The sequence below is a fragment of the Glycine max genome, chromosome 3 (assembly GCF_000004515.6).
Source record: "Glycine max cultivar Williams 82 chromosome 3, Glycine_max_v4.0, whole genome shotgun sequence".
In the NCBI taxonomy this organism is placed as follows: domain Eukaryota; kingdom Viridiplantae; phylum Streptophyta; class Magnoliopsida; order Fabales; family Fabaceae; genus Glycine; species Glycine max.
In genome coordinates, this window is record NC_016090.4 from 46,112,067 (window position 1) to 46,126,082 (window position 14,016).

Sequence of the window (14,016 nt, forward strand, 5' to 3'; positions counted from 1 at the left end):
AATCATCATATAATTGAAACTTAGTGATTTACATTATAAAGAATGAACTTTCAATATTTATGTTGAGTAAATATGTAATTTTGTTATTAAAAGTATTGATTTAATTTTTAGAAGTTTGTGCGCACGTAACTCAATCTTCAATTTTATGAATTTCGTAACAAATTAGTCAAATTTTATGAATTTCCAGTGTGATGCATGTAAATGTAAATGTGGAATTTGTAGATGAAATTCGTTTAAATACACATCATAACTACATCTAAAGGTTCAAAATTACTTCTTTTAAAAGTACTTTTACCCAACAAACAGACCCTAAAAGAAGAAGAAAAAAAATGAAAAATTCTTAATTTTCCAGTTTCCAAATCAGTCCAATAACATTTGAAGGATGAACTCAACAAGTTATTTTCAAGAAAAATAAACTTGTGTCTATCAATATATATGTGGATATATCACTTCAATTAATTTATGTGGCTAGAAATATAAAAAATGCCATCACAGATTAGGAACTCCAAGGTTCACAATGATACAGTAACGCAACACGAGGAAAACAAAATTTGACTGAATCCAAACCTTCCCAAGCTACAGAAGGTAAGTTTCAGGTATCAAAATTGAAAAGTTGCTTCTTGTTCAGAGTAAAGCTTCCATCAGAATTCAATCCACTGCCAGCAAAAGGACCAAACACGCATGGAACGGTGGCAGGATTTCATGCTCCTCAACCTAGCAATTAGTATTAAGATTATTGGTATATATGCAGCATTACCAGTTTTACTGCATCAAATTCTTGGTGCTGCATTGAGAATCACAAGTACATCAGGTGTGCCAGAACTATACAGATATATGTAGACTCGGGTAAAGAAAAAAGTAAGCATGGAACAGTCTAGCATTGTTAGATTAATAATTTCTTTCCATTCACGACTATTTGATGAGACAATGATGAACCACTAAAAAAATAAGTGCATCTTATTTGGGAGGGTCAATGTACCGAACTAAGTTAAGTTGCAAGGAGCAAAACTTTGTTTGATTATTGGAGGATCATACTGACCAGAGTCCAGAACTATTGCCAATACACCAAAAATCGTTCATATTACCCAATTTCACTTGAACTCAAGCAGTATGCAGTCAAACTCGTTTGTGTGGTGTGCAATAACATTAAAACAAATCAGTGAGGGAGTAAATATGCCCAACTTAATGAAAATTTGCTTTTTTGTTTATCAATGGTTAGTCCAATCGAGGGCGAGCCCTGGTGCGAGGGCAAGCCCTGGTGCAGCGGTAAAGTTGTGCCTTGGTGACTTGTTGGTCATGGGTTCGAATCCGGAAACAGCCTCTTTGCATATGCAAGGGTAAGGCTGCGTACAACATCCCTCCCCCATACCTTCGCATAGCGAAGAGCCTCTGGGCAATGGGGTACGAAGTTTAATGGTTAGTCCAATCAAATTAAGCTCGAATTTGAAGTTAGTGACTTAAGGCTATAAATATCATTGTATAATTCTGAGTATCTACCTCCACCAATTGTTGCTTCAGGCAATCGCTCAATTGAGTACTTGCGTTTGGTGATGTACATAATTGGCACACCAGGAATCTGCAACACAGAAACCCAGTTCATGCTTCGTAGGTCTGGTGATGTACATAATTGGCACACCAGGAATCTGCAACACAGAAACCCAGTTCATGCTTCGTAGGTCATGGTAATATGGTCCAATATTAAAACCATGAAAGACAAATAAATGATTAATAACTTTACCTTCCGGATCCTCCTCTTCAAGTCCCGATCACATGTTGCAACAATGTAGCACTTATGCTGATTCCAAGAAAATGGTTTGCGTAAATGAATTGGACCAAAAAGAAGAGAATGAAATACACAGCAGACGTGTGTGTTTCTGGCACTTTTGGTTGAAATTATTTGTAATGAAATTGTTCACTTTAAGGGAATATTGCCATGAATTTGGAAAATGGGGTTCATAAGATCAAGAATGAAGCAAAAAATATTCAATAATATCCATTCACTTAACAATGAATTCAAAATTGACAAAAGTAGCAGTAGAAATTTGTTTAGATGTCTAGATAACCATATACAGCAAAGAGATTTAAATAGTGCAGTTTCATAAATTAAAGCATGAAATAAATAACTAGCGTGTAGGCAAGAAAAAGGATTGTGGAAAGGTTATTTTTCATCCCGCCTGGAAATCGTAAATTCATCTTAATCATTAAATTGCTCCCAGATGCTTTTGAACATTCAGATACTTTAAAAAAATCGCACCTGAGTAACTCTCTCAACAAGACAGTCATCAGCATACATCCCTTTATGAGTACAGAGTATTCTCTCAAATCGAGGATCCTTTGCAATCCTATCACATATAGAAGGGTTAAATGATTACACCCAGCAGCTGAAACTAGAACATTATAATTTATTTTCCCTACTAGACTGAGAAATTGCTTACTTGAAGAATATGACCAATAGTAGCATAAAAAAGAAGATAGTAACAAAAGGCCACGATATTTCAAAGGAAAATAAAGTCAAGGAGTCCAACGCTTTGTTTTACCCCCTGTCAGTTTGTCTTTTAAAAAGAGACATTTTTTCCCATGTGAATTAACTCAGTTGTATTAGAGCCCCAGTAAATCAATTTTTTTAACAGAATGTGATAAATTTTGAAATTTCAGTTGGATATTTGTTTCTTTTACATACTGAAAAATTCAGGGTTTTAGAATAGAAATATTCAAAGGATTTATTTATTACCCAATCTAAGATTCAATTAATAAGCACAAGGTGAAAAACTAGAATATGCATGGACAAGCCCAGCATGGATATATATAATTTGATGTTCTATGTATGCATCCCAAGTCTATGAGAATATAAATTAATAGTAATCAAAGCACAAGAGATAACTCTACCTTAGAGCTACACGATATTTTTGGCCTAACTTCTCAAGTTCTGCCATCACACAGTCTGTGATACAAGGGGTGCCTGAAAATCCAAAGTATGAATAGAAGAACAAAGGTAAGAATAGAATGTGACTGTGAGATGTTTGGTTCAAATATAAAGATCATCTTCTTAATCCTGGCAAAGGTAATCACAACATAGTCTCTAAAACATGATACAGAAAGTCCAACTTTCAACTAAACTTGAACATGTGAAATTCATAAATTGAAACAATCTACTTCAAACTCACATTTTGCATATAAGCAGTCCATCATTCCTTTCTCCAAATCCAACTACATGAACAAATCCAAAGAATTGGGTGAGGAACAAACAAAGAAGCTTCATAAGACAATGATGCAACCCATACAGATTTAATTAGATTCATCACAAACTAAAATGCTTTAGTATGTTAATTCTCTATCAAAGTAAATATTAGATTTATCATCCCAATCCTTTGAGGAAAATCTCCATAGAATCATATGCACAATATATTATAAATTTATAACCTTGAACAAACTACTCCATGGAAAGCTGAGCGGGTAGAACCAGATATAATAGTTCATTTGTTTATTTATAAGAGGGACACAAGTACTACCACAAGTCCACAACATATGTTATAAAAAAAAAAAATAGAAAGCACAACAAAGCGCACTCACTTTATTCTGGATGGAAAAATTGATGAAGTTGGTATCCACCAAAATACGGTAAGGGGGTCCCAATGCAGTATTGTATTGAAAAAAAAAGTGCCGATGAATGACTTGGACTAAATAATGCAAATTCAAACAAAAGATTATTAAAACCAAAAAATAAATTAAAAATAGGGAAAACAATATATTCACAAGGAAACAGAAGAAAAGTAAAATGGAGAGAATGAAGGCTTACATGTTTCTGGGTAACTTTTCCTTTAGAAGGTTTTTCTTTTCTGGGTTCAAAACCTTTTCTTTATAGCTGAATTTGACACACATTCAGGGAATGGAAATAGAGCAAAACCAAAGCATAATGGAGAACTCTGATATATAAGGAAGAAAAAACTGACTTTTTGATTGCTTTGGAAGTGACAGCCTTCTTCATAACCGCAAATTTGGGTCCTTTTTTAGCTTTACCCATTGTTGGTGGAGAAAAAGAGCTAGATAATGTAAAAACCTAGCCAAAACAAGCTTCTTCGGTAATTAGTATAGTAATGGTTTATCAAACTAGAAACACATGACCGTCACGAGCTTCTAATTGATGTTACTAAGCGAATCCTCAGAACTAGAAACCCGGTTTCAATAGGAAACATGCGAATGATAAATAACGATTAAATTGATTATATGAAAGAGAAGAAAAAAAATGGTACAAAAATATAAATAAATCACGTAAAGGTAGGGGGAAACAGTACCTACCGGTGTCCCTGAGTTTTTCTAAAACCCTATACTCTGAGTCTGAACCGAGAGAGACCAGAATCCGACAGCTGAGTTTAATTTGATTATTTTTTTAAAAAAAATTAGTACTTTATTTTTAAAAGAAATTATTTTATTTATTTATTTATTTATTTATTTATTTTTGAATTGGATGTTTCGATTTTACATTAAAATCGTTAATCATTTAAGAACCTTTTTAGGTAAAAAAAAAAAAAAAAGGTGAAAGAAAAGGGAAGAAAATTGAAAAAAAAAATAATTAATGATATTAATTTTAAATAGACTAAAGAATAAAACTCAACAAAAAAATTAAGATAAAAATTAAATTAAACCAAAAAAAAATAAAGGATCAAATTAATTATTTTAGAAGATAAAAAATCAGATTAAATTTTTTGAAAGATAAAAGATTAAATTTAAGTAAAAAAATAAAATATAAAATAAAATATAACTTTTTAAAAGATAAAATATCAAACTAAAAAAAAATAATTTAATCTAAAATATAAAATGACATTTCACACGTTTTAATTTATTAAGAATTTAAAATATATTAAATTATAATTTTAGTTACTTAATTTTTCAAATTTATGATTTTATTCTTTCTAATTTCTAATTGTAATATGTGTTCTCCAAGATTTACAAATTAACAATTTTATTTATCTATTAGATTATTAATAATAATAATTATGATGATTAATAGATCGAGTTGTTATGTTATTATGAATATAAATGTAATACTACAGTCTTTGAGTGGCTGACCGCCACACCACAGTGAGAGAGAGGTGAGGATCCATTATATTACCAAATCATGGAACACTCTAATCTCCAAAGATGCCCAACCCTGTTTGTCACCTCCAAAGCCTATCTTCGTTTTTCTTACCATGGTTTTGGCTATGATCACCTCAATCACAGCTACAAGTTTGGTGCAAAGCAAATGAGTGTATGAAGGTAAATTCATATATAATTCCTGTCAAAGGCCATTTTTCTTCATTGAAATTGAATCATGTGCGCTATAAGCCATAATTTTACAGACTAGACAAAATCATATGGTTTCAAATTTGCAAGACGAGAATCAACACAAGTGAAGGAAATTTAATGAAACAGATGTTTATTAACGTACTTGAGTACACCAAATTAAACTCGTCACAAGGAAACTGAATTTTACAAAAGCGAAGGAAATTTCAAACTTGCATGGATTTTACTTTTACTTATAATTATATCCAAATTAATCTCAAACACTGGGCTTGATGTTGGTGGAATATCCGGTTTGCTTATCAGCAGCCCTATCCCAGAGCATTACTCCCCCATACTTGGGCGATCTTTTGACAAAAGGCAACACTTGTGTTATGAGCGTTCGTGTTGGCACAAAGCCACTACCAGCCGTAGCTGGCGATGGAGATGCAGGAAGTCCAACATAAATTTTCCTAGCCCTGATGGACGAGATCCACTGGTTCCACGATTTCTGGAACTTGGTGGGGTCACTAGACTCAAACTGACATGGACCATTGTTGTAAAACTGAACCCAAACAAAGTCAAAGAGCCCTGTTGACAGTGCTCCATTCTGGTGTTCATCAGGGAATGGACACTGTGGTGCAGCTGTTAAGTACACTTTTCTGCCCCCTCCTTTGCTGTGCTGAGAGAGTCTCCTCGCAAGCACAGCGTAGAAGCTTTCACCGCCACCAACTTCAATGTCAAAATCCACGCCATCCAACACAGCATCACCCAATGGTCTTGTCTTTGATGATTTTCCTCCCAAGAAGTTGTTCCATATGTAATCTGCCACCTTTGTAGCATCATTAGCGGACGACAAGGAGTAACCTGTCTCGCCACCTCCAATTGAGAGAATCACCTTTATGCCCCTCTTCTGGCAATTCTTTATGTCTTTGCTCAAACTTTTGCAACCGTTTGATGCAGGGTCGCAGTGTCCTGCTAGGTTTATTTCGGGTTCCCGCCCACCGCCAAATTTTGCCAGAAAGCCTATGTTCACTATTTTGTATAGTCCAGAGTTGCATGTTTCGCTCAATGTGCCCTCGCTCTCGTCTTGGCCCCAGTAAACCACTATGTCTCCGCCATTGCTACTGCAAACCAACCCGAGAAAATTCAACAGAAACAAAATTGAAACTTTTGCTGTTTTATTGCCCATTGCAACCTTAGCTTGATTATACACTGACCAAGTTAATTGAGGACCAATTTATAGAGCCTCAGAAGATGGTTTAGTATACATCACGTACCATGCAGACTCTCTGCATTCGTGCAATAATTGCATAGAAACGTCTTTAATTAAACTTAAATTCATGCCATTTTTTATATTTTATTTTCAAATTACCTGTCGTTTTAACATTAGACATGTACAAAAAAAAAAAACTCAGTTGGGTAAGCGTAATTATCTCAAACAATGTGTCGGCAAGTGCCACGACGTGACTGAAGACAAACATCAAGAGCAAAGCATGTTAAAGTAATTATGTTCATTTGTCTAATTCTCGTTACATGGAATCTGATCATTTTAATAACTTTTCTCTGGATAATATAGTAGAGGACCCGAGAAAGAGGATTCAGTTCAGACCCTTACCTTGTTTTCATTTTCTATATTTATCTTATTTAATTATTATCATTTATTTACGAAAATAATATTTTCCACATTATAATATTTAATTACATTGTAATCTATCTATTCCTCTTGACTAATGTTTTTTTTTTTACAACACTTTCTGTAACAAGAAAAAGAAAGTAAGAAGATAAGAGAAAAAATTAAATAAAACAAATGATATGATAAAAAGAAAAAAAAATATATGGTAAATAAATAAAAATAATATTATGCACTCTTCTTTCGTCACCGTAATTATTTTTATCATTAATCATTACAAAACTACATGATGCATTACGATAAAAAGAAATGTAATCCGTGACTCACCAATTGTGATAATTATATTTAAGTAGACTCGTCAACTTTAGAAGACAAAAATGTAGAAAGAAAAATAACATACAAGATTCTAAAACCAAAAGTGTAATGTCACGTAAAAAAGGAAAATAAAAGTATAATGCTTGTCCACTCTATCTTTTATGCCGAAAAATATACTAGATTAGCCTGGGAGAAAATACTCAGTTACTATATATCTCTCGCAGGTTCGATTTTAATTTTTAATTTGCTATTCTTTTTTTTTTTTAAGAAAAGGGAGAAAACTCCAAAGTCCAAAGAAAAACTAAAAACTGCGAAAGAAAAAGGACAGAGCAAATTAAAAAAAAAAAAATCTCCAAATGCCCAAATAAGGAATGGCCAAACTTTGATAACTGATCTGCTTCTCAAATTCTTGAAAGCAAAAATACTTTGAACAAAAGGAAAGCATGAATGTGACTGAAGACACCTACAGTGGTATCCGCTCTATCATACAGGTGATATTGGTTTCTATGTTTATTTTAAAATTATCTATGTATTATAATCAAAACGATATATTTTTAAACTTAAATAATTCATTATATATATATATATATATAGATATTAAAAAATTGAATAATATTGCTGTAAAATATTGGTTAATGTTAATATTTAATCTAAATCCACTTGTATTATTAGATTTAGTGCATTTAGGGATGACAACAGAACAAATCCAAAGTGAATTTGACTATCATCATCGTCTCTTTCTTTGCCTGTGCAAGTGAGACAGATTTGGAGGTGAATTTAAAAGAGACCAATATAAAAATAAATAAAAAATCAATTTCATCTTCATTAAATCGAATAAATTCACTCATCTTTTTTAAGATATATAAAGTTTATTAAACTTTTAAGATTTCATGCACCGATAAAGTTTCAACATATCGAAGATCTATTTCCTTTACATAGTCTATTCAATTCTCCAAAACAAAGTAAGAAAAACATATGATTTAAGGCATGGATACTAATGTTTCAGGTGTATTAAGTGAATGGGACACTCCCATTTATACTTTACTTTCTAGGTGTTTTGTTGACCTCGTATATGAACCATCCTTAGTCTATTACATTCAGTCCCCAGGTCAAATACTAGTGACCATGGTCCTGTTGAGAAATCACCTTCAAACACAATTATTGGCCACCCTCATGGTGGACTTGATACTCAATTGTGTGTCAAACATAGCAACTTCGTAATATGGTGTTTGACAACAATTGAGTGTTTAAAATGCTAACCCTCCCTCTAGGGATCAAAAGAATAATTCAAAATGACTTCTTCATATTCTGACATGATCGGACAACTTAGTTAGGGATACATATTTCTTAGGTCGAAATCCTAGGAGATGGAAACACATTTGAATGCTCCAATCATTAGTTATCTTTGAACCGTTTTCTAGAAGTATTTTAATGCTGAAACACAAATCTAATTAATATGAAATGAAAGAATTTAAACATTTTGAGAAAGATTCAAATCATTTTAAGAAAACCACCATTATCATAAAAGGTGAGTGATCGATTCTATTCAAGACTGAAAAATAACTAGGCATTGACCACAAATAAGTAGAACTGATAATATAACTTGGGAGAAAATGACTTAAAAGTGCAAAAGAAAAAAGAATAATAGTTTAAGCGGTTCATATTTTATTAAATTTATTATGTAATAACAAAATTTTAAAAAAATAGAAGAAAGAAAAACATAGCAACTGTAAATAAGAACAAACCTTTTAGTTGTATTACAGTGTTATTGTTATTGTTGTTATTATGAGTGTAACAGCAGTACGTCCAGAGGGATTCGCTCAGTTGGGCTTGCAGTTGCAGTTATTTACAACTAATATTTATAGTTTTCACCCTAACAAATAACTATATATAAAAATAAAAATAAAAAGCCCAATAAATATAATAAACGCAGGTCCCACACTTATTTTTCCTCTGAAACTAACGCTTTCTGTTTCTGTTTCACCCCTCTTTCTTCCACCGGAGTCACAACCGTTGATTCTTTCTGGGCCCATAACGTCCGTTGATCTTGCGGTAAACCAAAGAAAGAATAAAGATGGTGTGGTACGAAAGGTGAGGGGAATGCCGTCGGCGGCGAAGATTCACCAAGTATTGGAGATCAACTTGATCTCTGCGCAGGGCATGAAGCCGCCTTCGTCTCCACGGCGGAGGCTCCAAACCTACGCCGTCACGTGGATCGACCCCGCCACCAAGCTCCGAACACGCGTCGACAAGCTCGGCGGCCACAACCCTACCTGGAACGACAAGTTCCTCTTCGGCGTCACAAAGGACTTTCTCGCCGGCGACACCTCCAGCGTCTGCGTCGCCATCTACGCCGTCGGCACCTTCCGCCACCACCTTGTCGGCACCGTGCGCTTCCTCATCAGCAACATGTTCTCCCCCGACGCCGACGACGCCACGCCCTGCTTCAGCGCCTTCCAGATCCGGCGCCCGTCGGGGAGGTTCCACGGGGTCATGAACATCGGCGCCATGGTGATGGACGGCTCCGGCTTCCCCGCGCTGGAGAAGATCTCAGCGCTAGGCTACCGCGACCTCATGGGAGAGAAGATACACCAGCGCCGGAGGAGAAACCGAAGGAAGAGGAAATGCTGTCGAGTGAATCTTGGGAGAATTTTTGCACGGAGGAAGGGGAAGGGGAGTCTTGGACGGCGTCGTCTTCGTCGTCGCCGAGAACGACGGCGGCGTTGAAGGATTGGAACGGATTGAGGGAATTGGCGGGAAATAAAGGGTTGGCAATGTCGGCTTCGGGATTCTTGTGCTGTTTGGTAACTCAAAGAAGTGTTCACCAACCCATCATCACACTCTAATAATGTCATGGACGGTGGAGATCGCTGCTCACTCATCTTTCTCTCCCTGTTGATGTGTAGTATCCTATGCTCCCTTTCTCAATTCCAACGCAAAATTTAGAAGGAAAAATTATATTCTTTGGAGTTTGTTAATTTGTATTTTGCCCCCATAAATTGGTAGTGGGAAGTATGAGGTTTACAATGTTTATGTAAAAAAAAAAAAAAAAGAGGATTAGAATGGTGAAGTTGATTTTTAATGCGGGTTGAGGAAAGTCATAACCCATGTGGCTTGATCTCAGTTACATAGTAGTTTACCAATGGCAATAAGATCATGGTTCTAATCTCTTTTTTATTGTCACGCACAATATAGAAATCTGCATCATAATTCATAACCTAGAAACTAGTACAAGGTTGGGCCTTTCACAAGATCCATAATTTTTTGGGGTCGATTTTGAAGCTTGTTTTGTTTAGCAGCCTGTATTTTGAAACAAGTACAAAAAAGGCCCACCAACGTCTTGACTTCTGTCTGTTTGTCATTAAAAAATTCATTTTCGTAGTACGTTCTAATGTAAATTTATGGTTAAAATTAGTTTAAACACATTCTAATTATGTATAGCTTCATTTGTTTAAGTTTTCTTTAAAAATTTGAAAACAATTACTTTTTTTAGAACTGTTACATACCTTTTTTTTAGAAAGAAATGTTACATACTTATATAAAATAAAATTATTTTTTCATTTGGTTATAACTACTAAAAGGGTTCATTTTTTTAGAAATTAGTTATAAGTAATATTTTTTAATAAATAGTATATGTATAAATAATTTCAACTACGATTTTTTTAACGATCCTACACTTGATTTATAAAGTTTTGTACAGACAGTAGGATATTTTCAGAAAATAATCGTAAAAGGTGAATATAATGTATCTATTATCGTTATGTTAAGCATTTAAGAATTAGTAATAAATTATGTTTTTTATTAAAATTTTAATAAAATGTATTAGCAATATATTATATGTTCCACTTTTAATTAAAAAATATTATTTTCAATTCTTTAAAAATAACGGATAACAAAAGTACACTAGTATTTGTTAATTCCAACGTAACAGCCAAGGGTATCATAGTTACATTTATGTGCTTTTATATAAATCTTACTAATTTATTGTTATCAATGTGTCGTTTTCAACTTTTCATGATCGATCGATCGTCTTTCCTTCCAAAGCTAAATACCAGTTGATATACTCTGATATGGATCTACACATGTTTCTAATTTTTTTAATGCCATTAATTTCCAATCAAATGAAATAGAACTCAGACGGCCATGACAAAAAGAGACTTTGTCTCGTTAAAATGGGTCCAAGAGTTAAGTTGATGATTTGTTCATATCACTTTGTTGTTGTGCAATCACAATTACTCCCACTAATTTCTGTTGGAAGTTGGAACAATGCAACTCATGAAAACAGGTGGCGATTTTATGTTTTCTCTCATCACATGGGTAATTAGTCATTCTCACTCTTCAGGTTCAGGTTCTATTTGGAAAAGCAAAACCGCCTAGTCTAACTATTTTAGCCAAGGTTGATAGCCAACGAGTAAATAATGTCTAGATCCCATGTGAAGATACATTTTGATGTAAGCATGATTAAGAATTAATTAAGGGGTTGACAAAAAAAAAATTAAACAATTCATCATAATATATTCTTCGGTTTGTAAGGCGATGATGGTTCCTCATTTATATAGTTTATCTCGACATCATTTTTATTCAATGTAAAACTTCAACATGTCCCATTTTTTTTCATCGTTATATGGAACTTTCAAAATACCCTTCTATCTAGGTGTGTGACCACACCTCCCCTCCTTCAAAGCTAAAGATAATATAAAGATAAATTATATAAGTGAAAAGTTATTATCACCTTACAAGTAGGTTTTATAGAATTAAGTTAAGCACAAATTCACTTTCTCACATATATCATTATACAATCTTAAAATAATGTTATAAAAAATATAATTTTTAAAAAAATATTGGCACTAACAAAAAAAAATTAAGTTTCATAGTGTCACTATCCAAAACCTACCCAACATTAACAAATGACAAATCTTGCCATTTGCTTGACTTAAATCAAAGCACTTTTTGCCTGTGCTGTGCAGCAAAAGTCAAAATGGATGACTCAAACAAGAAGCATGCACCAACAAAAATTCCATTACCTTATAAAATTGTTTCTGTTGTCATCGAATCAAATGAAGATTGTAGTACGGCTTAAGAAAATTGATGCACTTCTTCTACTTGTTTTCTTCTTTAATCCAATAAGTATGCACTTGTCTGTATAACTCATGTTATATACATCATATTCATAATCAATGTTGTCATGTTAAATTATTTTAATTAATAACAATTCTAACGTTTTGGTTTTAATTACTTATTAATTTATTATAGGGTGGCGATAATGACACGTACTTTATATATTACTTATTGAAACAGAAGCATCTTTATTTTTAAAAATAAACAGAAAAATAGTTAAAGAAAATAGTGATAATAATTTTTTTTAGAGAAGTAACAGTTACATTTTGAAAGTTTAAGAAGAAAATAAAAGCAATTATATATATTAAAGGGTAGTTTAAAAATAAAAAATGCCTCGGTGTGCTAGCTTCTTTTTCTTTAATAGTTTGAGTTGCATTCAAATAATATGAAGAAACACTTCATATATATAATTAAAAAAAATGTAATTTTGGTTTGGTGTCCTCCCCTCTTTTCGGTTTGCCGTCGCATATATTATTATTGGCCTCCGTTTGTTAAACTGCGTTGCTGTTTATAGATTTTTAAAAAGTAAAAACAAAGCCAGCATGCATAATTCGATTCAATCTCTCAAACTGAATTTCACTGTATATTTGGATTATTTTATTATGTATTTGCAATATTAAAATTATTTTTTTTGTTAAAAAACTCCATAAAACTTCTATTATATAAAAAAAAAATATCGGATCCACCCTGTCATGATTATAGGCAAACCAAGTGAATATAATAAATTAGTAAGAAGCATAAAAATCTCACCAAAACCTTCAATGTTCTAAGTACATAAATTTAAGTTCATTAACAAACGTCACTTGCAATTAATAATGCATTCGCATAGAAATTAACTTATCGAAGCTTTTTAATCAGAAAGTTTATAATTGAGTCATAAAGGAAGGTCATAGTCTAGCCATAATCTTAAGCCACAGCGTAAGCCAATGGCAATTCAAGGCATAATCCTTGGGAGAGAAAGCAAACCATTGGCTGAAACGTTTATTGATTTATTTTGCTCTCAATAGACTGGATCTTAAGCCACTTTTGCTTTCCACAATCTTCGTGTTGGAAGAAGTTATCAAGTTTTCAAAATTGCAGCCCCACATGCCGATAGTAGTAAGAAAGCACTCGTTACATGCTGATAACTTTTTTGTACAAACCCATTGTGTCTATGCCAATTAAGTTTTTAAGTATTCTCCATTGGAAAAAGTTGCACAGAATTTCTAATCTAACTACTCAACTAATTTGAAAGATAACAAGATTATGTTGACGAACAACCTTAATTGGATGTTAGAGTTGGAAATTCAAATTTAGGACTAAAATAATCATGAATCCACTTAATGAATTAGTTTTAATTAAATTGATTTTTTTTTCTGTAATTAAATCTCACTTAGGATTTATAACATCTAGTCCAAAAATATTCAACCGAGACCAAAATGTAATATATCATCCTAACACGGGTTGAGGGATTCATATGAACAAAATTTCTGTCCTTTTGCAACCGTTGTTAGGGCTTTGGCAAGTGTACCAAATCGTGACAAGTAGTAAAGCTCGGAAGTCCGAGTATCGTGTCCACAGGGATTTTATTGCACTTTTCAATACCTCTCAATTTGTAAGTGGGAGTAAAGTAGTAAAGTAGAAATGAAAGTAGGAATAGTAAAGAGTGCTATTACTAAAACAATTAAGTAAAGGGAAAAAACAATTGATAG

General features: G+C 33.2%; 2 protein-coding genes and 1 pseudogene across 2 annotated transcripts; 1 reads left to right on the forward strand and 2 right to left on the reverse strand.

The window, feature by feature from the left end:
• Window positions 1-399: 399 nt before the first annotated feature.
• LOC100809818 (rRNA-processing protein FCF1 homolog) lies at window positions 400-4,281 on the reverse strand (annotated as a pseudogene).
• Window positions 4,282-5,401: 1,120 nt separating this feature from the next.
• LOC100810348 (basic endochitinase) lies at window positions 5,402-6,561 on the reverse strand. The gene has a single exon (XM_014774315.3). It carries the CDS (start codon window positions 6,449-6,451, stop codon window positions 5,540-5,542), a length of 912 nt encoding a protein of 303 aa, XP_014629801.1. The 5' UTR covers window positions 6,452-6,561; the 3' UTR covers window positions 5,402-5,539.
• Window positions 6,562-8,855: 2,294 nt separating this feature from the next.
• Window positions 8,856-10,356, forward strand: LOC100810875 (BON1-associated protein 2). The gene has a single exon (XM_006577271.4). It carries the CDS (start codon window positions 9,308-9,310, stop codon window positions 9,932-9,934), a length of 627 nt encoding a protein of 208 aa, XP_006577334.1. The 5' UTR covers window positions 8,856-9,307; the 3' UTR covers window positions 9,935-10,356.
• The last annotated feature ends 3,660 nt before the right edge of the window (window positions 10,357-14,016 follow it).